Source organism: Pseudophryne corroboree, chromosome 1 (assembly GCF_028390025.1).
Source record: "Pseudophryne corroboree isolate aPseCor3 chromosome 1, aPseCor3.hap2, whole genome shotgun sequence".
NCBI classification, from domain to species: Eukaryota; Metazoa; Chordata; class Amphibia; order Anura; family Myobatrachidae; genus Pseudophryne; species Pseudophryne corroboree.
This window is the reverse complement of record NC_086444.1, coordinates 575,241,663-575,267,179: the sequence shown is the minus strand read 5'-3', so window position 1 is coordinate 575,267,179 and position 25,517 is coordinate 575,241,663. Positions and strand designations below refer to the sequence as shown.

Sequence of the window (25,517 nt, the reverse complement as noted above, 5' to 3'; positions counted from 1 at the left end):
TAACTCTCTCTGCACATGTTATATCTGCCTCCCCTGCAGTGCACATGGTTTTGCCCAACTGCTAAAAAAAATCCTGCTGCGATCAACTTGGAATTACCCCCAACATGCACACAAGTTGACACAAACGGGTTTGAATGGCTACTAAAGGTAACCATCCTCATCTGTGATCTGTTGTAATCAGTGTGTGTGTATAAAAGGTCAGTGAGTTTCTGGACTCCTGAAAGACCCTTGCATCTTTCATCCAGTGCTGCACTGACGTGTCTGGATTCTGAGTCATGGGGAAAGCAAAAGAATTTTCTAAGGATCTGCGGGAAAAGGTAATTGAACTGTATAAAACAGGAAAGGGATATAAAAAGATATCCAAGCAATTGAGAATGCCAATCAGCAGGGTTCAAACTCTAATTAAGGGATTCTGTGGAAACCAAATCACGGTCAGGTAGACCAACAAAAATTGCAGCCACAACTGCCAGGAAAATTGTTCGGGATGCAAAGAAAAATCCACAAATAACTTCAGCTGAAATACAGAACTCTCTGAGAAAAAGTGGTGTGGTTGTTTCAAGATGCACAATAAGGAGGCATTTGAAGAAAAATGGGCTGCATGGTCGAGTCGCCAGAAGAGAGCCATTACTACGCAAATGCCACAAAGCATCCCAATTACAATACTCCAAACAGCACAGAGACAAGCCTCAAAACTTCTGGAACAAAGTCATTTGGAGTGATGAGACCAAAATTGAACTTTTTGGCCACAACCATAAACGTTACATTTGGAGAGGAGTCAACAAGGCCTATGATGAAAGGTACACCATTCCTACTGTGAAACACGGAGGTGGATCGCTGATGTTTTGGGGATGTGTGAGCTACAAAGGCACTGAAAACTTGGTCAAAATTGATGGCAAGATGAATGCAGCATGTTATCAGAAAATACTGGAGGAAAATTTGCACTCATAAGCCCGGAAGCTGCGCACGGGACGTACTTGGACGTTCCAACATGACAATGATCCAAAACACAAGGCCAAGTCGACCTGTCATTGGCTACACCAGAATAAAGTAGTGATGAGCGGGTTCGGTTTCTCGGAAACCGAACCCCCCCGAACTTCACGCTTTTTACACGGGTCCGAGGCAGACTCGGATCTTCCCGCCTTGCTCGGTTAACCCGAGCGCGCCCGAACGTCATCATCCCGCTGTCGGATTCTCGCGAGGCTCGGATTCTATCGCGAGACTCGGATTCTATATAAGGAGCCGCGCGTCGCCGCCATTTTCACACGTGCATTGAGATTGATAGGGAGAGGACGTGGCTGGCGTCCTCTCCGTTTAGAATAGAAATAGATAGTGAGAGTGAGACACTTGATTTACTGGAGCTTAGGAGTACTCAGAGAGTGCAGAGTTTACTAGTGACTGACCAGTGACCACCAGTGCAGTTTTATTATTATTTAATATAATCCGTTCTCTGCCTGAAAAAAACCGATACACAGTGACACAGTATACCATATCTGTGCTCAGCCTCAGTGTGCTGCATCATCTATGTATATCTGACTGTGCTGAGTGCTCACTGCTCACACAGCTTAATTGTGGGGGAGACTGGGGAGCAGTTATAGCAGAAGTACATATATTTAACAGTGCACACTTTTGCTGCCAGAGTGCCACTGCCAGTGTGACTGACCAGTGACCAGTGACCACCAGTATATTGTGATTGTCTGCCTGAAAAAGTTAAACACTCGTCGTGTGGTGTTTTTATTCTATAAACGCATTCTGCTGACAGTGTCCAGCAGGTCCGTCATTATATAATATATACCTGTCCTGCAGTAGTGATATATATATATATTTTATATCATTATCATCCAGTCTATACTAGCAGCAGACGCAGTACGGTAGTGCACGGCTGTAGCTACCTCTGTGTCGGCAGTCGCTCGTCCATAATTGTATACCTACCTGTGGTGGGTTTTTTTTTTCTATCTCCTTCATACTAGTAGTTAACTTTAGGAGTCTGCAGTGCTGACAGTGTCCAGCAGGTCCGTCATTATATAATATATACCTGTCCGGCTGCAGTAGTGATATATATATATTTTTTATATCATTATCATCCAGCCTATATTAGCAGCAGACGCAGTACGGTAGTCCACGGCTGTAGCTACCTCTGTGTCGGCAGTCGCTCGTCCATCCATAATTGTATACCACCTACCTGTTGTGTTTTTTTTTTCTATCTTCTTGATACTAGTAGCTTACTTTAGGAGTCTGCAGTGCTGACAGTGTCCAGCAGGTCCGTCATTATATAATATATACCTGTCCGGCTGCAGTAGTGATATATATATATTTTTTATATCATTATCATCCAGTCTATATTAGCAGCAGACGCAGTACGGTAGTCCTCGGCTGTAGCTACCTCTGTGTCGGCAGTCGCTCGTCCATCCATAATTGTATACCACCTACCTGTTGTGTTTTTTTTTTCTATCTTCTTGATACTAGTAGCTTACTTTAGGAGTCTGCAGTGCTGACAGTGTCCAGCAGGTCCGTCATTATATAATATATACCTGTCCGGCTGCAGTAGTGATATATATATATTTTTTATATCATTATCATCCAGTCTATATTAGCAGCAGACGCAGTACGGTAGTCCACGGCTGTAGCTACCTCTGTGTCGGCAGTCGCTCGTCCATCCATAATTGTATACCACCTACCTGTTGTGTTTTGTTTTTTTTCTATCTTCTTGATACTAGTAGCTTACTTTAGGAGTCTGCAGTGCTGACAGTGTCCAGCAGGTCCGTCATTATATAATATATACCTGTACGGCTGCAGTAGTGATATATATATATTTTTTATATCATTATCATCCAGTCTATATTAGCAGCAGACGCAGTACGGTAGTCCACGGCTGTAGCTACCTCTGTGTCGGCAGTCGCTCGTCCATCCATAATTGTATACCACCTACCTGTTGTGTTTTGTTTTGTTTTCTATCTTCTTGATACTAGTAGCTTACTTTAGGAGTCTGCAGTGCTGACAGTGTCCAGCAGGTCCGTCATTATATAATATATACCTGTCCGGCTGCAGTAGTGATATATATATATTTTTTATATCATTATCATCCAGTCTATATTAGCAGCAGACGCAGTACGGTAGTCCACGGCTGTAGCTACCTCTGTGTCGGCAGTCGCTCGTCCATCCATAATTGTATACCACCTACCTGTTGTGGTTTTTTTTTCTATCTTCTTGATACTAGTAGCTTACTTTAGGAGTCTGCAGTGCTGACAGTGTCCAGCAGGTCCGTCATTATATAATATATACCTGTCCGGCTGCAGTAGTGATATATATATATTTTTTATATCATTATCATCCAATCTATATTAGCAGCAGACGCAGTACGGTAGTCCACGGCTGTAGTTACCTCTGTGTCGGCAGTCGCTCGTCCATCCATAATTGTATACCACCTACCTGTTGTGTTTTTTTTTTCTATCTTCTTGATACTAGTAGCTTACTTTAGGAGTCTGCAGTGCTGACAGTGTCCAGCAGGTCCGTCATTATATAATATATACCTGTCCAGCTGCAGTAGTGATATATATATATATTTTTTATATCATTATCATCCAGTCTATATTAGCAGCAGACGCAGTACGGTAGTCCACGGCTGTAGCTACCTCTGTGTCGGCAGTCGCTCGTCCATCCATAAGTATACTAGTATCCATCCATCTCCATTGTTTACCTGAGGTGCCTTTTAGTTGTGCCTATTAAAATATGGAGAACAAAAATGTTGAGGTTCCAAAAATAGGGAAAGATCAAGATCGACTTCCACCTCGTGCTGAAGCTGCTGCCACTAGTCATGGCCGAGACGATGAAATGCCAGCAACGTCGTCTGCCAAGGCCGATGCCCAATGTCATAGTACAGAGCATGTAAAATCCAAAACACCAAATATCAGTAAAAAAAGGACTCAAAAATCTAAAATAAAATTGTCGGAGGAGAAGCGTAAACTTGCCAGTATGCCATTTACCACACGGAGTGGCAAGGAACGGCTGAGGCCCTGGCCTATGTTCATGGCTAGTGGTTCAGCTTCACATGAGGATGGAAGCACTCAGCCTCTCGCTAGAAAAATGAAAAGACTCTAGCTGGCAAAAGCACAGCAAAGAACTGTGCGTTCTTCGAAATCACAAATCCACAAGGAGAGTCCAATTGTGTCGTTTGCGATGCCTGACCTTCCCAACATTGGACGTGAAGAGCATGCGCCTTCCACCATTTGCACGCCCCCTGCAAGTGCTGGAAGGAGCACCCGCAGTCCAGTTCCTGATAGTCAGATTGAAGATGTCAGTGTTGAAGTACACCAGGATGAGGAGGATATGGGTGTTGCTGGCGCTGGGGAGGAAATTGACCAGGAGGATTCTGATGGTGAGGTGGTTTGTTTAAGTCAGGCACCCGGGGAGACACCTGTTGTCCGTGGGAGGAATACGGCCATTGACATGCCTGGTGAAAATACCAAAAAAATCAGCTCTTCGGTGTGGAAGTATTTCAACAGAAATGCGGACAACATTTGTCAAGCCGTGTGTTGCCTTTGTCAAGCTGTAATAAGTAGGGGTAAGGACGTTAACCACCTCGGAACATCCTCCCTTATACGTCACCTGCAGCGCATTCATCATAAGTCAGTGACAAGTTCAAAAACTTTGGGCGACAGCGGAAGCAGTCCACTGACCAGTAAATCCCTTCCTCTTGTAACCAAGCTCACGCAAACCACCCCACCAACTCCCTCAGTGTCAATTTCCTCCTTCCCCAGGAATGCCAATAGTCCTGCAGGCCATGTCACTGGCAATTCTGACGAGTCCTCTCCTGCCTGGGATTCCTCCGATGCATCCTTGCGTGTAACGCCTACTGCTGCTGGCGCTGCTGTTGTTGCTGATGGGAGTCGATGGTCATCCCAGAGGGGAAGTCGTACTCGTAAGACCACTTTTACTACTTCCACCAAGCAATTGACTGTCCAACAGTCCTTTGCGAGGAAGATGAAATATCACAGCAGTCATCCTGCTGCAAAGCGGATAACTGAGGCCTTGGCATCCTGGGCGGTGAGAAACGTGGTTCCGGTATCCATCATTACTGCAGAGCCAACTAGAGACTTGTTGGAGGTACTGTGTCCCCGGTACCAAATACCATCTAGGTTCCATTTCTCTAGGCAGGCGATACCGAAAATGTACACAGACCTCAGAAAAAGACTCACCAGTGTCCTAAAAAATGCAGTTGTACCCAATGTCCACTTAACCACGGACATGTGGACAAGTGGAGCAGGGCAGGCTCAGGACTATATGACTGTGACAGCCCACTGGGTAGATGTATGGACTCCCGCCGCAAGAACAGCAGCTGCGGCACCAGTAGCAGCATCTCGCAAACGCCAACTCTTTCCTAGGCAGGCTACGCTTTGTATCACCGCTTTCCAGAATACGCACACAGCTAAAAACCTCTTACGGCAACTGAGGAAGATCATCGCAGAATGGCTTACCCCAATTGGACTCTCCTGTGGATTTGTGGCATCGGACAACGCCAGCAATATTGTGTGTGCATTAAATCTGGGCAAATTCCAGCACGTCCCATGTTTTGCACATACCTTGAATTTGGTGGTGCAGAATTATTTAAAAAACGAGAGGGGCGTGCAAGAGATGCTGTCGGTGGCCAGAAGAATTGCGGGACACTTTCGGCGTACAGGCACCACGTACAGAAGACTGGAGCACCACCAAAAACGCCTGAACCTGCCCTGCCATCATCTGAAGCAAGAAGTGGTAACGAGGTGGAATTCAACCCTCTATATGCTTCAGAGGTTGGAGGAGCAGCAAAAGGCCATTCAAGCCTATACAACTGAGCACGATATAGGAGGTGGAATGCACCTGTCTCAAGCGCAGTGGAGAATGATTTCAACGTTGTGCAAGGTTCTGCAACCTTTTGAACTTGCCACACGTGAAGTCAGTTCAGACACTGCCAGCCTGAGTCAGGTCATTCCCCTCATCAGGCTTTTGCAGAAGAAGCTGGAGACATTGAAGGAGGAGCTAACACAGAGCGATTCCGCTAGGCATGTGGGACTTGTGGATGGAGCCCTTAATTCGCTTAACAAGGATTCACGGGTGGTCAATCTGTTGAAATCAGAGCACTACATTTTGGCCACCGTGCTCGATCCAAGATTTAAAACCTACCTTGGATCTCTCTTTCCGGCAGACACAAGTCTGCTGGGGTTCAAAGAACTGCTGGTGACAAAATTGTCAAGTCAAGCGGAACGTGACCTGTCAACATCTCCTCCTTCACATTCTCCCGCAACTGGGGGTGCGAGGAAAAGGCTCAGAATTCAGAGCCCACCCGCTGGCGGTGATGCAGGGCAGTCTGGAGCGACTGCTGATGCTGATATCTGGTCCGGACTGAAGGACCTGACAACGATTACGGACATGTCGTCTACTGTCACTGCATATGATTCTCTCCCCATTGAAAGAATGGTGGAGGATTATATGAGTGACCGCATCCAAGTAGGCACGTCAGACAGTCCGTACTTATACTGGCAGGAAAAAGAGGCAATTTGGAGGCCCTTGCACAAACTGGTTTATTCTACCTAAGTTGCCCTCCCACAAGTGTGTACTCCGAAAGAGTGTTTAGTGCCGCCGCTCACCTTGTCAGCAATCGGCGTACGAGGTTACATCCAGAAAATGTGGAGAAGATGATGTTCATTAAAATGAATTATAATCAATTCCTCCGTGGAGACATTGACCAGCAGCAATTGCCTCCACAAAGTACACAGGGAGCTGAGATGGTGGATTCCAGTGGGGACGAATTGATAATCTGTGAGGAGGGGGATGTACACGGTGATATATCGGAGGATGATGATAAGGTGGACATCTTGCCTCTGTAGAGCCAGTTTGTGCAAGGAGAGATTAATTGCTTCTTTTTTGGTGGGGGTCCAAACCAACCCGTCATTTCAGTCACAGTCGTGTGGCAGACCCTGTCACTGAAATGATGGGTTGGTTAAAGTGTGCATGTCCTGTTTATACAACATAAGGGTGGGTGGGAGGGCCCAAGGACAATTCCATCTTGCACCTCTTTTTTCTTTCATTTTTCTTTGCGTCATGTGCTGTTTGGGGAGTAGTTTTTGGAAGGGCCATCATGCGTGACACTGCAGTGCCACTCCTAGATGGGCCAGGTGTTTGTGTCGGCCACTTGGGTCGCTTATCTTAGTCACACAGCTACTTCATTGCGCCTCTTTTTTTCTTTGCGTCATGTGCTGTTTGGGGGGTGTTTTTTGGAAGGGCCATCCTGCGTGACACTGCAGTGCCACTCCTAGCTGGGCCAGGTGTTTGTGTTATCTCTGCTCAAGTGTCGGCCACTTGGGTCGCTTATCTTAGTCACACAGCTACCTCATTGCGCCTCTTTTTTTCTTTGCGTCATGTGCTGTTTGGGGGGTGTTTTTTGGAAGGGCCATCCTGCGTGACACTGCAGTGCCACTCCTAGATGGGCCAGGTGTTTGTGTCGGCCACTTGGGTCGCTTATCTTAGTCACACAGCTACCTCATTGCGCCTCTTTTTTTCTTTGCGTCATGTGCTGTTTGGGGGGTGTTTTTTGGAAGGGCCATCCTGCGTGACACTGCAGTGCCACTCCTAGATGGGCCAGGTGTTTGTGTCGGCCACTTGGGTCGCTTATCTTAGTCACACAGCTACCTCATTGCGCCTCTTTTTTTCTTTGCGTCATGTGCTGTTTGGGGAGTAGTTTTTTGAAGGGCCATCCTGCGTGACACTGCAGTGCCACTCCTAGATGGGCCAGGTGTTTGTGTCGGCCACTTGGTTCGCTGAGCTTAGTCTTCCAGCGACCTCGGTGCAAATTTTAGGACTAAAAATAATATTGTGAGGTGTGAGGTGTTCAGAATAGACTGAAAATGAGTGGAAATTATGCTTATTGAGGTTAATAATACTTTGGGATCAAAATGACCCCCAAATTCTATGATTTAAGCTGTTTTTTAGGGTTTTTTGAAAAAAACACCCGAATCCAAAACACACCCGAATCCGACAAAATAAATTCGGTGAGGTTTTGCCAAAACGCGTTCGAACCCAAAACACGGCCGCGGAACCGAACCCAAAACCAAAACACAAAACCCGAAAAATTTCCGGTGCTCATCACTAGAATAAAGTGAAGGTTCTGGAGTGGCCATCTCAGTATCCTGACCTCAATATCATTGAGCCACTCTGGGGAGATCTCAAACGTGCAGTTCATGCAAGACAGCCCAAGAATTTACAGGAACTGGAGGCTTTTTGCCAAGAAGAATGGGCAGCTTTACCATCTGAGAAAATAAAGAGCCTCATCCACAACTACCACAAGACTTCAAGCTGTCATTGATGTTAAAGGGGGCAATACACGGTATTAAGAACTGGGGTATGTAAACTTTCGATCAGGGTCATTTGGTTAGTTTCTGTTGTCGTTATGATTTAAAAAGAGTAAACACAGTTGTTTGACAATAAATGGCTTCACCCAACCACTAACCATGAGTGAAAGAAAAGTTTGTGAGTTATCATTCATATTCTCTGACAAATGGCCAGAAAATCACAAATTCTGCTTGGGTATGTAAACTTATGAGCACAACTGTATACATGTACATTATTTTATTATACATAATATAGTCTGTGACTAATTGGAGCCATAATCTAAGCAAGTCTACTGTACAGTTTTATTTTCAGTAACATAATATTTTCTTTACATAGCTTGGCTCTTTAAAAATGTCTTGAGTATAGTATTATGATCGATGTACTAAGTCTTGGAGAGTGATAAAGTGGAGAGAGATAAACTACCAGCCAATCAGATGTCATTTTTCAAACACAGCCTGTAGCATGGCAGTTAGGAGCTGATTGGCTGGTACCTTACTGATGACTGTGCCCCGCTACATCTTTGCTGCGTATAGCAGCATTCTGTAGCAGGACCACGTGCATACGCTCCTACTGCCGCAACCTGTGTGCATTGCAGCCACAGTGTAAGAGGACACGTATGTTTCTCTCCCCACATTTTCACTCTCCACGGCTTAGTACATAAGCCCCTATGTATTTGACTGTTAACTGTACGATGACATGCAAAAGCAAATTACAGGACTCTGACCTGATTAAGCAGCAATTGTGTGTCATCTAACGGTACATTTTACTGATTCTTTTGTACTGTTGCATGTAGATGTTGAATTTTCCATTAATTGGGTGACTTAGTAATATATATTTATTCTTTTAACTTTTTTCCTTTATATTATTAATGTTTCCTTTATATTATTATTGTTTAACTGAGCCTTATAACATTGTTATAGTGTGCATTGATTTATTCAATACAGGGAAAAGGTGGAATTTGTGGTCCTTGGATACCAGACGACGGACAGATATTCACACACACCTTATCCACCTCTGGAAAAATGACACAAGGGAACTGGACAGCAAAGGTACAGTATAATGCTGCACAGTACTTACTTCAGTTATTTTTAAATATGACCTTTTATCACTCTGTTTCTTTTATCTTCTTGCAAACCTCTGAAATTAACTATGCACTATGGGTACCCAATACAGTTCATAACGCTTACCTTTTTATTCTGTGTGGCACAATAGGATTAGCTGTAGTACTGTGCAGTGATGGCTGTTATGCAGGGTGCACACAGGTGCATGGACGTTCTACATTATTTACAAAGTAAAATACAGTCCCAATTAGAACAGGACATTACTTTTATTTACTGTTTTATTATTATTATTATTATTATTATTATTATTCAGCTTTGAGTTCCACATAAGCACTCGAGCACTATGGCCGCATTTGCGGAATAATAGACATCTGCACTCGCTGGGCAGTGATGGCATTCTTAGCAGAGTATGGAGTAGTCACACCAGTGTGCAGCATTTTATTATGTAGAGCAGAGATGAGATTTCATATAGCTAAGAAGGGTTATTTATTGTAAGAGAGTAGAAAAATTGAGACAGTGTATATTCTTGTGTTCTCCTTTCCATGCACATTCATAAAAGCTCTTGCACTACACTTTTAATGACACAAAACATTTTCAATGCCCAGTGCACTGTGTAGCCCAGAGGTTCCCAAACTGTGTGCCGTGGCTCCCTGGGGTGACTCAGGACACTTGCAGGGGTGCCCTGGGTTGGTGGTCCAGGACCAATTTAAATTATTTATAGTCAATATAATAGGCAAAACCAGTGCTGGTGGCTGCCAGTCATAAAATATGTGGCCAAACAGAAGCAAATCTTGTCCCTCACCACACAACTGACCCTAAGGATGACATATAAACACGATCTACTTAATGTAATATTTCTTTCTAAATTTCTCAATAAGAAATTTTTGGCCTAGGGGTGCCGTGAAAAAAATTCTGATATTCTAGGGCGCCATGATTCAAAAAAGTTTGGAAACCACTGGTGTAGCCTAATACTAGGGATGGTTATCGAGCATCGATGGTTAAAAACCATCAATGGTTTGCCACCAATGGTTGATGGGTTTGCCATGGATGGCAGAAATATGTTGGTTCACCACCATCGACGGCAGAGGAGGTGGTCATTTTTCTACTCTTGATACAGGACACAAACATTAGCCCTGTTCAGAGCCAGATTTAGACCTCATGGGGCCCTAGGCAAGATACTGGTTTGGGGCCCTAGGCAAGATACTGGTTTGGGGCCCCCCTCCCTCACACAATCCATAGCACTATATGTTCATTGCAGATTGTAAGCAGCATTGCAAGAGTGCCTTGGCGCCTGTGCTGTGCAATTGCGTCGCGTGCACAGTCTGCTGACATTGGCTCCGTTACATGAACAAGCATATACACATCTAAATCAGGACCTAGGTCTTTGGAAGTAGACTTAAAACCTGGGTCACATTTAAAGAAAACTGAACACCCACATACAGTGGATGAAACCATTTTGTGTGTCCAAACATTTCTTATCCAGTCAGAGAACATTGCTTAACAACATTGTCACTGGTCCCTAGTAAATTGATAGGCTGCATTCTCAGGATTATTGGTTGTATTTCTTGGATTGGACAGGATAATAGACCCCTAGGTGTATAGATGAGTGTGTAAAGAAGACTTTTATTCCACCTTACACGGCTGTTGAAAATTGTATACTCTGGGCCTGGATCTACACAAAGATATTTAGATCGGTAAATACAGGACGCATATCATCCCTATCCTAATCCTGAATCTAATTATAACCCCTAATCCTAATACACTAACAGCCAATCCAAACCGCTAAACCCTACGCCATCCCTAATACTCTATATCCATGTTGGAGGGTATGTTATTAATGTCACAGATTTCTAATGCTCAGTGAGGAAAATAGAACACCCATAAGACAGGGACATAAATGCAGAGAAAATATAAGAGCAGACATGTAAAAAGGAAAATAAGATCCTCAAATCAGCAACTGCACAAAGGTAATGCCCTATCCTTGGTGTTCAAATGGATTGAAATCCCTTCTATTTATTTATTAACTAGTCATTAAAAGAAAATGTTAGTTTGTTTCTACATGTTTTTTTACTATTGTTCATGTATGTTTAATTAGGGAGTAGATTATCTGCACAGATCTGACTAAAACAATAATTATAATACTATTCCCTATTAAAATAATGTTCATCAACAAGGTTTTATTTATATGCCATTTGCGGCTACTGTATGTCGGCATCAGAGGCTGTGTAATATACAGAGATTGCTATTACATAGATCAGTGTACAGCTACAGAGGCAAACGCAGGATTTGTAGTTGGGGGTTTCCAAATGCAATCCACAATCTCCCATTCTGCAGAACACTGGAGCCTAGTACCAACCCCTGACATTAAGTACACAATGGTCTTTTTATACACTGGATAGTGTATGGAATACAGTATTCCTATTTAACATTATAGATGGTCTATAGTATAGACCAGGGGCGGCCAGACTTTTGGAGTCGGTGATCTACTGTGAAAGCTAAAAAGCTTTTGTGATCCACCTAGGAGGAATAAAGGGCGTGGCATAACAAACAGTGGGCGTGGTATAACAAAAAGTGGGCGTGGTATAACAAAAAAAAAGGGACGTAGCCTTGCTGCGCAGAGTGTAATGACTGCCTCACACGAAATAACACATTGGCCCCCACAGGTAAAAACCTCAAACACATATGCCCCCACAGTGCCAGATACACATGCCCCCACAGTGCCATGTGCCCACAGTGCCAGATATGCCCCCACAGTGCCAGATACAGATATGCCCCCACAGTGCCATGTGCCCACAGTGCCAGATATGCCCCCACAGTGCCAGATACACATGCCGCCACAGTGCCATGTCCCCACAGTGCCAGATATGCCCCCACAGTGCCATGTGCCCACAGTGCCAGATATGCCCCCACAGTGCCAGATACACATGCCCCCACAGTGCCATGTCCCCACAGTGCCAGATATGCCCCCACAGTGCCAGATACAGATATGCCCCCACAGTGCCATGTGCCCACAGTGCCAGATATGCCCCCACAGTGCTAGATTACAGATATGCCCCCACAGTGCCAGATATGCCCCCACAGTGCCAGATATGCCCCCACAGTGCCATGTGCCCACAGTACCAGAAATGCCCTCACAGTGCCATGTGCCCACAGTGCCAGATATGCCCCCACAGTGCCAGATACAGATATGCCCCCACAGCGCCAGATTACAGATATGCCCCCACAGTGCCAGATATGCCCCCACAGTGCCAGATTACAGATATGCCCCCACAGTGCCAGATATGCCCCCACAGTGCCAGATATGCCCCCACAGTGCCATGTGCCCACAGTGCCAGAAATGCCCTCACAGTGCCATGTGCCCACAGTGCCAGATATGCCCCCACAGTGCCAGATACAGATATGCCCCCACAGCGCCAGATTACAGATATGCCCCCACAGTGCCAGATATGCCCCCACAGTGCCATGTGCCCGCAGAGCCAGATATGCCCCCACAGTGCCACATATGACCCCACAGTGCCAGATATGCCCCCACAGTGCCAGATTACAGATATGCCCCCACAGTGCCATGTGCCCGCAGAGCCAGATATGCCCCCAGTGCCACATATGACCCCACAGTGCCAGATATGCCTCCACAGTGCCAGATATGCCCCCACAGTGCCATGTGCCCAGTGCCAGATATGCCCTCACAGTGCCATGTGCCCACAGTGCCAGATACAGATATGCCCCCACAGCGCCAGATTACAGATATGCCCCCACAGTGCCAGATATGCCCCCACAGTGCCATGTGCCCGCAGAGCCAGATATGCCCGCAGAGCCAGATATGCCCCCAGTGCCACATATGACCCCACAGTGCCAGATATGCCCCCACAGTGCCAGATATGCCCCCACAGTGCCATGTGCCCAGTGCCAGATATGCCCTCGCAGTGCCATGTGCCCACAGTGCCAGATATGCCCCCACAGTGCCAGATACACATGCCCCCACAGTGCCATGTGCCCACAGTGCCAGATATGCCCTCACAGTGCCCGATACAGATATGCCCCCACAGTGCCATGTGCCCACAATGCCAGATATGCCCCCACAGTGCCAGATTACAGATATGCACCCACAGTGCCAGATATGCCCCCACAGTGCCAGATATGCCCCCACAGTGCCATGTGCCCACAGTGCCAGAAATGCCCTCACAGTGCCATGTGCCCACAGTGCCAGATATGCCCCCACAGTGCCAGATACAGATATGCCCCCACAGCGCCAGATTACAGATATGCCCCCACAGTGCCAGATATGCCCCCACAGTGCCAGATTACAGATATGCCCCCACAGTGCCAGATATGCCCCCACAGTGCCAGATATGCCCCCACAGTGCCATGTGCCCACAGTGCCAGAAATGCCCTCACAGTGCCATGTGCCCACAGTGCCAGATATGCCCCCACAGTGCCAGATACAGATATGCCCCCACAGCGCCAGATTACAGATATGCCCCCACAGTGCCAGATATGCCCCCACAGTGCCATGTGCCCGCAGAGCCAGATATGCCCCCAGAGTGCCACATATGACCCCACAGTGCCTGATATGCCCCCACAGTGCCAGATTACAGATATGCCCCCACAGCGCCAGATTACAGATATGCCCCCACAGTGCCATGTGCCCGCAGAGCCAGATATGCCCCCAGTGCCACATATGACCCCACAGTGCCAGATATGCCCCCACAGTGCCAGATATGCCCCCACAGTGCCATGTGCCCAGTGCCAGATATGCCCTCACAGTGCCATGTGCCCACAGTGCCAGATACAGATATGCCCCCACAGCGCCAGATTACAGATATGCCCCCACAGTGCCAGATATGCCCCCACAGTGCCATGTGCCCGCAGAGCCAGATATGCCCCCACAGTGCCAGATATGCCCCCACAGTGCCATGTGCCCGCAGAGCCAGATATGCCCCCCACAGTGCCAGATACAGATATGCCCCCACAGCGCCAGATTACAGATATGCCCCCACAGTGCCAGATATGCCCCCTCAGTGCCATGTGCCCGCAGAGCCAGATATGCCCCCAGAGTGCCACATATGACCCCACAGAGCCAGATATGCCCCCACAGTGCCAGATTACAGATATGCCCCCACAGCGCCAGATTACAGATATGCCCCCACAGTGCCATGTGCCCGCAGAGCCAGATATGCCCCCAGTGCCACATATGACCCCACAGTGCCAGATATGCCCCCACAGTGCCATGTGCCCAGTGCCAGATATGCCCTCGCAGTGCCATGTGCCCACAGTGCCAGATATGCCCCCACAGTGCCAGATATGCCCCCACAGTGCCATGTGCCCGCAGAGCCAGATATGCCCCCAGTGCCACATATGACCCCACAGTGCCAGATATGCCCCCACAGTGCCAGATATGCCCCCACAGTGCCATGTGCCCAGTGCCAGATATGCCCTCGCAGTGCCATGTGCCCACAGTGCCAGATATGCCCCCACAGTGCCATGTGCCCGCAGAGCTAGATATGCCCCCAGTGCCACATATGACCCCACAGTGCCAGATATGCCCCCACTGAGCTATGTGCCCCCACAGTGCCAGATATGCCCCCATAGAAGAGCTCACCGTGCTGTGTGTGGAGAGCGCAGCGCGCGCTTCTCCTGTCTGCCGCTCTGCCTCCTCAGTCTGATCTCCGGCGGTGACGGCAGCGTGTATGGCTCAAATCAGGTGCCGGTCCGCGAGCTCTCATTGGCTAACGAACCGGCACCTGATTTGAGCTAATACACTCGGCCGTCACTGCCGCAGACCAGACTGAGGAGGCAGAGCGGCAGGCAGGAGAGGCGCGGCTTCGGGTGGCTGGGCGGCGGATCGCGATCGACTGGTCGCATGTCCGCGATCGACCAGTCGATCGCGATCGACTGTTTGGCCACCCCTGGTATAGACTGTCTCAAACAGATTTAACTAATATAAATAAAATAAGTGGTCAGGAAAAGTTAAACATCCCATAATAAATAAATAAATACACAAAATAATAGAACAGAACTGCACATTCTAAGCACATTCTTCCATCGCATGGTAAGGCTCCTGTCTCTTCTTCCTGGCAGCTTCTCTCTGGTCCAGTGCACTAATTGAGGGCTCAAATCCAAACACACAGCAAACGTAGAAGAAGCTGCTACCACTGGGCATGTGCAGCAGCTTTGCTCCGTCTCTTAAACTGCATGTTGTGGTAGCAGCTTTAGTAATCATATTATATACTATTGCAATTGTGGTTATACTCTGAGCTGCTGGCCAAGATGAAGGTTTTTTTGGGCAACCGGAAACCCTCCCTTGTTTGCCTATGAGCTACAACACTGGCCAGCAGGTACCTTGATGTTTTTTTCTGTGCACAAAACATTGCGTTGGTCAGCTTTCCTGCCCTTTACCGAGACTGAGACATAGAGCTCTCTGTCCATCTGCTGCCATGTGTGGTCCATCACTGTGATCAACATCTTTGCTGTGGCTTCTGGCCAGTGGGGGAGACTCTGGCTCTGGTTGTCACGGACAATAAACCACATGCTGCAGTGCTGGGGTGAGTGTGATTGCTCGCTGTGGCACAGCCAGGGAGAGTGGGGTCATATATTATTTAGTAGCAATAGTGCAGTGGGGCTTTGGCTGGCCGGCGTGTGTCAGTGGGCCCTACCCTCTCCGATGCTCAGTGCCCACAGCAGGCGTGTTTGCTGCGTGACAGCATAGCGCAGCGCGACGTCAGCTTCCAGCACAGCAGTGCTCCGCTGGGAACAAAGCTTAGATTACCATTTGGGATAGATAGATAGATAGATAGATAGATAGATAGATAGATAGATAGATAGATAGATAGATAGATAGATAGATAGATAGATAGATAGATATCTGATTCCGGATTCTGGATGTCTCCAGACTAGTGTCAGAGATACTGGTCCAATGGGTAGTGTTGTACTGGAAGTTGGGAGGTCGAAGATAGTGCTTTCACATAGAATGGAATAGCCCTAGGAAGTTATGATGTTATGGGCAGAACTAGTACCAGGAGTTTTTTAAGACCCAGAACAGAGGCACAGTGTCTTACCTCATTGATGGTCTTCTCCAGGGAGCCCTGCATGTAACTTTGGGCTGCACTGCTACTGATGGGACGGTCATGACCCCCCTGTCTGGGTTACTTGTACTAGGTAATTGAGTACAATTGGGCTTTAGCCTTGAGATCTGACCGGGCTGGAATTGGGAGACACTGGATCCGGACTGAAATGGAACTGGACTGGGAATAGACTGAAATAAATCCGATCTAGAACCTGACTGGATTGGATATGGACTGAAATGCGGACTGATGTTCTGGATCAGGACTTGAGTACTGACCGGGCTGGAACCAGGATGATGACACTGGATCCGGACTGGAATGCTGACTGTCTGGAACTGGACTGAGAGCCTTATTCAGACCTGATTGCATCAGCAAAATTGCTCTCTAATGAGCAAAACCATGGGGGTCATTCCGAGTTGTTCGCTCGCAAGCGGATGTTAGCAGATTTGCTCATGCTAAGCCGCCGCCTACTGGGAGTGAATCTTAGCATCTTAAAATTGCGAACGATGTATTCGCAATATTGCGATTATACACCTCGTAGCAGTTTCTGAGTAGCTCCAGACTTACTCGGCATCTGCGATCATTTCACTGCTTGTCGTTCCTGGTTTGACGTCACAAACACACCCAGCGTTCGCCCAGACACTCCTCCGTTTCTCCGGCCACTCCTGCGTTTTTTCCGGAAACGGTAGCGTTTTTACCCACACGCCCATAAAACGGCCTGTTTCCGCCCAGTAACACCCATTTCCTGTCAATCACATTACGATCGCCAGAACGATGAAAAAGCCGTGAGTAAAAATCCTAACTGCATAGCAAATTTACTTGGCGCAGTCGCAGTGCGGACATTGCGCATGCGCATTAAGCGGAAAATCGCTGCGATGCGAAGATTTTTACCGAGCGAACAACTCGGAATGACCCCCCATGTGCACTGCAGGTGGGGCAAATATAACATGTGCAGAGAGAGTTAGATTTCGGTGAGTTATTTTGTTTCTGTGCAGTGTAAATACCGGCTGCTTTATTTTTACACTGCAATTTAGATTTCAGTTTGAACACACCCCACTCACATCTAACTCTCTCTGCACATGTTATATCTGCCCCACGTGCAGTGCACATGGTTTGCCCATTAGAGAAACATTTTGCTGATGCTATCAGGTCTGAAATAGACCCTGAGTACAGGATTAGAATTAGATAAGGGTTTTCTTAGAAGAACTCTGGAAATGAGGCTCTTAGAGACTTTCTAAGGGAGCACAGCTACAACACTCACACTGCTGTGTGACTATGGAACTGGCAACAGAGATCTGTGAAGCAGGGAGCTTTATGCCCTCAAGCTGATTTGGATTGGCTGAAGGGATCAGCTGTCTCACAGACTGACCAGGATTGTACTGGCCCTGGTCAGGTGAACTGAAGCAAGATGGTGCCACCCACGCCATATCCCAACAGAGCAGAGCCACAGGGAACGCCGCAACAGCATGCTACAACCTCCCCTCTGCCCTGCATCCTGCTGACGACCACCTCCAAGAGCAGTACGCTGCCGGACAGGACGCTCGTTGCTGGGACGAGTGCGTCCACACCCTTGGCCAGACAGGTAAATGCCGGAGCCTAGCTCGGGACCTGCCGGTGGCCAAGACGATAGATAGATAGATAGATAGATAGATAGATAGATAGATAGATAGATAGATAGATAGATAGATAGATAGATAGATAGATAGGCCACAGCAGTTCGACGGAGATCCATCAGATGATGGACCCAGGTGGAGCAGCTGACACGATGAGGCTGATTTTAGCATTTCTGCCCTATCTGAAAGCCGAGTCCCCAGGCAGCAGCAGCAGTATAGGAGGGGTGGTGAGCTCACAACGTTAGTTTCCAAATGTAGCTAATATCCAAGACTGGCCCTGCTACTGGGACTTTCGGTGAGGAAGGAGGTCCTAGAGGCAGGTAGTGGGCGGCAGATGCAGAGTAGACCCTCTGAGAGACTTCTACTGTGTGAGCTGGTCCTACCCCATCCCCTAGTCCCCGTTCCCCACTTAAAGCACCCAGACCCCACCTGGATTTGCCCCAGGTTCAGAGCACAGTGTTGATTCACAAAGCAGAAAATAATTTTTTCCTATATTGTTCCTAATAGTGAGTGGCCAAGCCTCCCTCTATTAGGTCATGCCCCCAAAAAGTACCGGGGCCTGGCCCATCTCTCTACAGCCCTGTGGAGATAAGCTATAGTGTAAACTATCCCCAGGCTGAATAGTACAGGGCTTTTATGAAAGGGTAGCAGACAGCAGCATAATAACCCCCCTCCCCCCCCAATTAGGAGGATGCAATTCTTGGGAATCCTTAAAAGCCCAATATGGTAATGGTATGTCTGATATCTGTGTAGAAGTACATCATGAGACTGGAGAACACAGGAAGTAGATCTGTTGTATTTTTATGTTATCTTATAAACACGGGAACGGGGAGACTTAAGAATTGGGTTCTTCATATACAGTTTGTATAATTAAAGTTCTACCTTACATACTGTAGCTTAATAATCAAAAACATGTTTTAATGAATAACTTGAAAAGCTACCATTAGTTATTTATGTTGCTTTTTTGCTATTGCCAGGTTGTCTTAGTTCATGCTGGTATGACTTCCTTAATCGCACATATTAGGATTGGCAAAATGCAAGTTGCACTGGAAGCTAAAACCTTGGTGTTACCTGTAGTAGGTATGTAATAAGTGTATTGCCTTCTTTCTTTTCTTTGGTAAGTGTAAAGGTCTCCAGTGACATCAATATGTCAGGCACTTTGAAGAGGCTATTGTAATTGTTTGTTTTTTTACTTAGCGGCCCCCTTTTGCTACAGAACTTAAGGCATTTGCCAGTTCATGGTTCTCTCCAGGTTTTGTGTGCAAAAATGTAGCGTCATGACTCAAATGGAACTGGGGTGAGCAGCGATTTCATTGTGATTACCATGTATTGGGAGTACTGCTGTAGGAGTACATGCAGAAACTATGGAACATGTAACAACAGTTCGCAGTTTTCCTGATTAAACAGAATCGATGACTGTCTAATGCCAATAGGTAGTTCTCTCCAAAAGTATGTTTCCTGGACATTTGTCAATTTTATCCAGCTTGAGTAATTGCTTCCATCCCCAAGATATCTTCCCTTGCCACTTCACTAGACCTCTGGAGCACCAAACCTTAACCCTGTCACTCCAAAATGTCCAAGTTTGTCCAAGAATGCTCCGAAATAGGATCTAACAGGAAGGACTCTCCTCCTTCCAGGTCCCTCCTACCCTCTTCTACCATTCTATCCTTCCATCTTCCCCTCCCAGTGCTACTTCCTTTCTATCACTAGAGAGGAAATTCTGTCTCTTCTTTCTGCTTCCCACTCTACCTGCCCCCTTGCTCCCATTCCCTCCCAACTCCACCACACTCTATACCTCATCTGCCAATAGATTACACATCTGTTCAAGTTTTCCTTTCCCTCTTGCATTTTCAACTTCTCTCAAATATCCCCATCCTCAAAAAGTCCTCTCTATACTCAAATTCTCTGTCAAACTACCATCAAATCTATTTCCTTCCCTTCACTTTGAAAAAACTTTTGATGGGCTTTTCTATACCTAACTTTCTCTAAGCTTGTTCCCTACATGTGTGCAGTAAGTTTCTGGATGTGCAGTGCATAGGTAGAGTGGACACAATCTGACTGATTGTGAACTGTAATATCTGTCTAAAGTTCTTGAGAAATGTCAAGGCACAGAACTGTATATAAGCAGCACTGCACGCTGAATAAGTCAGCATGTTCACTTCCTTCACAAACTCATTATGGAGCTCAACAGAGGCCATTGGAGAGCCGTGATCTTCTACGTCTATAAGAGTGGTCTGCGACAGCAGGAGAGTTTTGACCTGCCATGAGCTGCTTTTGGGGAGGAAGCACCGTCCCAAATCAATGTGTTTGAGTAATTTGCAGAATTTTGACGTGGGAGATGGTCCATGGAAGATGAGAAGCGCTGTGGCCAACCTGTGTCTTCATCACCAAGGACAACATTGCTGCCGAGCAGGCCATAATTGAGGTGGATACCAGGGTGATAGTGGCCCAGTTTGAGAAGAATATAGGCATCTCATCGGGATCCATTTTCTTGATACTTTATGAAAACCTATGCCTGTGCCCCATCAGCTGACTCTAGAGCAGAAGGATGCTTGGGTGACTTGGTGCATCAACATGCTGGGCAAGTTTGATGGTGATCACTTAAACTCTGGGAGATCATCAGTGGCAATGAATCCTGGATCTACAGTTTTGATTCAGAGACCAAACAACAGTTGCCCAGTGTGCCCCAGTTGGAGGTGCATCACCATCAGTTCTGATGTAAGCACATGGTGACCAAGCAAATGGTGGCTGTTTTTGCTGCTAAGCAGTGCCGTTTCTAGCGGCGGGCGAGCCGTGCAACCGCACGGGGCGCCCGCCGCGGCACTTTGTTACTCCTTCTCGCCTCTCCCGAGCGCTCCTGCTCGGGGGGCGGAGTTTCGCGGAATGACGCGTTGCGTCGTGACGTCACGACGCAAACGCGTCATTCCGCGAAGCCCCGCCCCCCCGAGCAGGAGTGCTCGGGAGAGGCGAGAAGGAGATAAGCATGAAGGAGGAGGCGGCCGGCGCGAGGGACGTGAGGCGGCGGGACCGAAGAGCGGGAAGACGTAAGTATTCTCTCTCTCTCTCCCCCCCTCTCCCCCTTCCTTCCCCTCAACTTGAAACCTGCCTGCCGCTGCCGCACTGTGTAAAATGGGGACACCTGCCTATGGGGATAGCTGCCTGCCGCACTGTGTAAAATGGGGGCACCTGCCTGCGTACTGTGTAATATGGGGATACCTGCCTGCGTACTGTGTAATATGGGGGCACCTGCCTGCGTACTGTGTAATATGGGGGCACCTGCCTGCGTACTGTGTAATATGGGGGCATCTGCCTGCGTACTGTGTAATATGGGGGCATCTGCCTGCGTACTGTGTAATATGGGGGCACCTGCCTGCGTACTGTGTAATATGGGGGCATCTGCCTGCGTACTGTGTAAAATGGGGATATCTGCCTGCCGCGCTGTGTAAAATGGGGATACCTGCCTGCCGCACTGTGTAAAATAGGGATACCTGCCTGCGTACTGTGTAATATGGGGGCATCTGCCTGCGTACTGTGTAAAATGGGGATATCTGCCTGCCGCGCTGTGTAAAATGGGGATACCCGCCTGCCGCACTGTGTAAACTAGGGATACCTGCCTGCGTACTGTGTAATACGGGGGCACCTGCCTGCGTACTGTGTAATATGGGGGCATCTGCCTGCGTACTGTGTAAAATGGGGATATCTGCCTGCCGTGCTGTGTAAAATGGGGGCACCTGCCTGCCGCACTGTGTAATATGGGGATACCTGCCTGCCGCACTGTGTAATATGGGGGCACCTGCCTGCGTACTGTGTAAAATGGGGATATCTGCCTGCCGTGCTGTGTAAAATGGGGATATCTGCCTGCCGTGCTGTGTAAAATGGGGATACCTGCCTGCCGTGCTGTGTAAAATGGGGATATCTGCCTGCCGTGCTGTGTAAAATGGGGATACCTGCCTGCCGCACTGTGTAAAATGGGGATACCTGCCTGCTGCACTTTGTAAAATGGGGGCACCTGCCTGCGTACTGTGTAAAATGGGGATACCTGCCTACCGTACTGTGTAAAATGGGGATACCTGCCTTCCGTACTGTGTAAAATGGGGACACCTGCCTGCCGCGCTGTGTAAAATGGGGACACCAGCCTGCCGCGCTGTGTAATATGGGGACACTTGCCTGCTGTAATGTGTAAAAAGGGGACTTTTTTATTTACATTTTTTTCCCCCTGTGGTGGGTGTGATGATATCAGATGAGGCCATGCCCACTTTAATGAGACCACGCCCATTTTAATCAGGCCACACACCCTTGTCGGGAGCGCGCGCATCCTTTTTCTTTTTATAGCTATATGGGGGGGGGGGGCCACACATATTTTTTTTAGAGCAATAGGGGGGGGGCGGATTTTGAAATCTCGCACTGGGAGCCAAATTGTCTAGAAACGGCCCTGCTGCTAAGACTGGTCATGTAGTTACCATACCACTCGTGCAGCAGCACACCGTCACTGGGGACTGGTATGCCAACCAATGCCTGCCGCTAGTGCAGGAAGCCATTTCCAGGCACCTTCCAAGAGCTTGCACTTGTGGGACCCTTCTCCATCACGATAATGCTCCTGCCCACAAGTCCAGGAAAGTGTTGAATTTTCTGTCCCATAAATTCATTCAGGAGCTTGGTCATCAGCCATACACTCCAGATCTGGCCCCCTGAGACTTCTTTGTGTTCATCCAAATTAAGCGCAAGATGTGTGGAATTCGTTTTGAGTCCCCGGAAGTTGCAGTGGAGACCTTCAGCCAGCATATAGAAGACATACCTGCTTCATACTGGTTCAGCTGCTTCACAAAGTGGTTTGAGCGCATGCAACTTTGAATAGACTCCTCTGGCGAATGCTTTCAAAAAATGTAATGTTCATTTTGTGATCGGATAGTCGCCACCCAGACAATTCAGGGAAATTCAGCCCCATGCAAGTCTGCGTAAGCCTTGCGATAAGCTTTGTAAACGCCGTTCAGCTGCAAATCCATTCGCAACTCACTCACCATCAAATGTTTTATCCAGACTGTGCAGTTCTGTGCGTAGCCCAGGACTTACTCCTACAGTGCAAAAGAATCAGGCTGATCGGGCCGGAGCTGACGTCACGCACCCTCCCTTAAAACGACTGGGAACCCCTGCATTTTTCCTGACACTCCCAGAAAACGGCAAGTTGCCACCCCCAACATCCGCTTCCTGTCAATCAATTTGTATTTGCCTAGCAATAAAAAAAGACGCTGATTTATTTCTCAGTTTTGCCTCATGCGTTAGCATTATGATCCATACGCATGCGCAGACATTCGATAATCGTCCGCCTTTCAAATTCGCACAACAACAATCAGGTCTGAATTACCCCCTTTGTGTGTATTTATAATACTTTTTGTGCATCCGGAAACTAAATGCACACCCCTCACACGTGGGTGTGTTTGTATATATATATATACATATATATATATATATATATATTCATCAATAACAGTGGCACTCTGGGATGGTAGTAAACAACAGTGCTTTTAATCAACGTTTCGGGGTGTTACCCCCTTCCTCAGGATGAATATATATACCGATAGATAGATCACCGATGTTTGGCTTGCGTTGCATGAACAATAACGCCCAAACGGATAATCGGATCCAAATTTGGATTGCACCTCCCATGTGTAGAACTTAATGAACTACAATAATGGTCCTTTTTACCGTATCTCTCACTCACTCACTCACTCACTCACTCACTCACCCACTCACTGAATCATCACTAATTCTCTTACTTCCCGATATGTTAGGAAGCTGAAATATAACATAGGTATTCTTCAGGTGGGAAATAGGAAAATTACATAATTAGAATTTTAATAAACCTCCCCTAAGGGGATGGAAAGGGGTTTGACATAACTAAGTAATTACTGATGTGTGGCTTACGTTGAACAATAACACCCAAATAAATGGACAATCGGATCAAAATTTGGATTGCACCTCCGGTGGGTAAAATTTAATAAACACAAAAATGGTCCTGTCACTTTTAACCGCTACGGGTGCTCCTCGGGTACCGCCAAGAACCATGGATTAATATTTACTTACATTAAGACTTCTCAAATGTACATCTCTATAGATTTATCAAATTTTAACACTCATTTATATTTACAACCATGAAAATCAAAAACTCCCGTGCAAGCTGAGTTTGACATGTGTAAGTATAGAGAGTTGTATTATTGTTGTCATCTGCATGTATCCCTATGTTCTGCATATTTTCTTCATGATATTATCAGCGAATAGTAAACTGTTGAGAGCTCTGAACACTGGCTGCCGCAGGATGAGATAAAACTAGGCTGGTGATGACCAGTGGGCAATACAGAGAACTGCAGTCTCATTGATAACTGGTGAGGTAATAAGACTTACAGTAAGTTATCATTCTCAAAATGCCAGACTGCAAGAGAAGTGTCAAGCCTTGGAGAGAGATAAAGTGAAGTAGCTGTGCTAAATAAATGACAGAAGCTGACTGCATACCTCCCAACTGTCCCGATTTTTGCGGGACAGTCCCGTTTTTTGGGGAATGTCCCGCTGTCCCACCCGCGGGCTGCAGTGTCCCGCGGTCGGGGAGGCAGTTGGCAGGCTCCTGCACTCGCTGCTCTGCTTAGCAGAGCAGCAGTGAATAGATGCTGTGTTCATGCGCACAGCATCTATTCAGTGGAGACAGAGGGAGAGAGCACTGGGCATGCCCCCTCAGTGATGAAAACGGGGCGTGGCTCGCGATTGCGGGCCCTCCCGCGAAGCCACGCTCCATTTTACATAGGCCATGCCCCCTTTCTGGGCGAGCGCACAAAGATGTCCCTCTTTAAGGTAAGCAAATGTTGGGAGGTATGTGACTGCTTGCATTGAGCAATGTCTCCACTTTATCTCTCTCCAGTGCTTGATACATCTCCCACGGTACTTGGTTTCATTACAGAATAACAGTGAAATCCACTGCAATTAGTTGGAGATATACAGTCACCATTATTAATTTTTTGTGTTCTCTCCTAGTGTGCGGCAACGGTGTGTGTGAAGAAGAAGAGGTCTGTGCTACTTGTCCTGCAGACTGTGGGGAATGCACGCTTCCGTCTGATATTAGAATGGCGATTGCTATTCCCGCGGCAGTGATTATCGCAGGCTTTATTTTGTTAGCTGTGGTAAATTCACACCTCTTAATCACTATCTAAATTATCCAAATTAAATGAGATCTTCGCCTAAATAAAGCTAAGCGTTTCATCTGTTCAATTTCCTAAGATGTATATCTCAAGTGAAATAATATAATTAACTTGGAGCTTTTCATAATTAAAATGCAGTACATTGGCTACAGAAAGTATTCACCCCTTTGCCATTTTTTTTATATTTTTTGGAATCAAAATGTATTTACTTACTTACCATAAATCAGGAGCATTGAA

At 47.1% G+C, this 25,517-nt stretch overlaps 1 protein-coding gene across 1 annotated transcript in view; it reads left to right on the top strand.

The window, feature by feature from the left end:
• LOC135036375 (atrial natriuretic peptide receptor 1-like) overlaps positions 1 to 25,517 on the top strand; it is a 213,144-nt gene that overhangs the window by 17,680 nt on the left and 169,947 nt on the right. Inside the window, exons 5-7 of the mRNA XM_063954446.1 lie at positions 9,306 to 9,410; positions 19,074 to 19,176; positions 25,117 to 25,262. Of these exons, the coding sequence (XP_063810516.1) occupies positions 9,306 to 9,410; positions 19,074 to 19,176; positions 25,117 to 25,262 (354 nt within the window). The remainder of the gene's footprint in view (positions 1 to 9,305; positions 9,411 to 19,073; positions 19,177 to 25,116; positions 25,263 to 25,517) is intronic.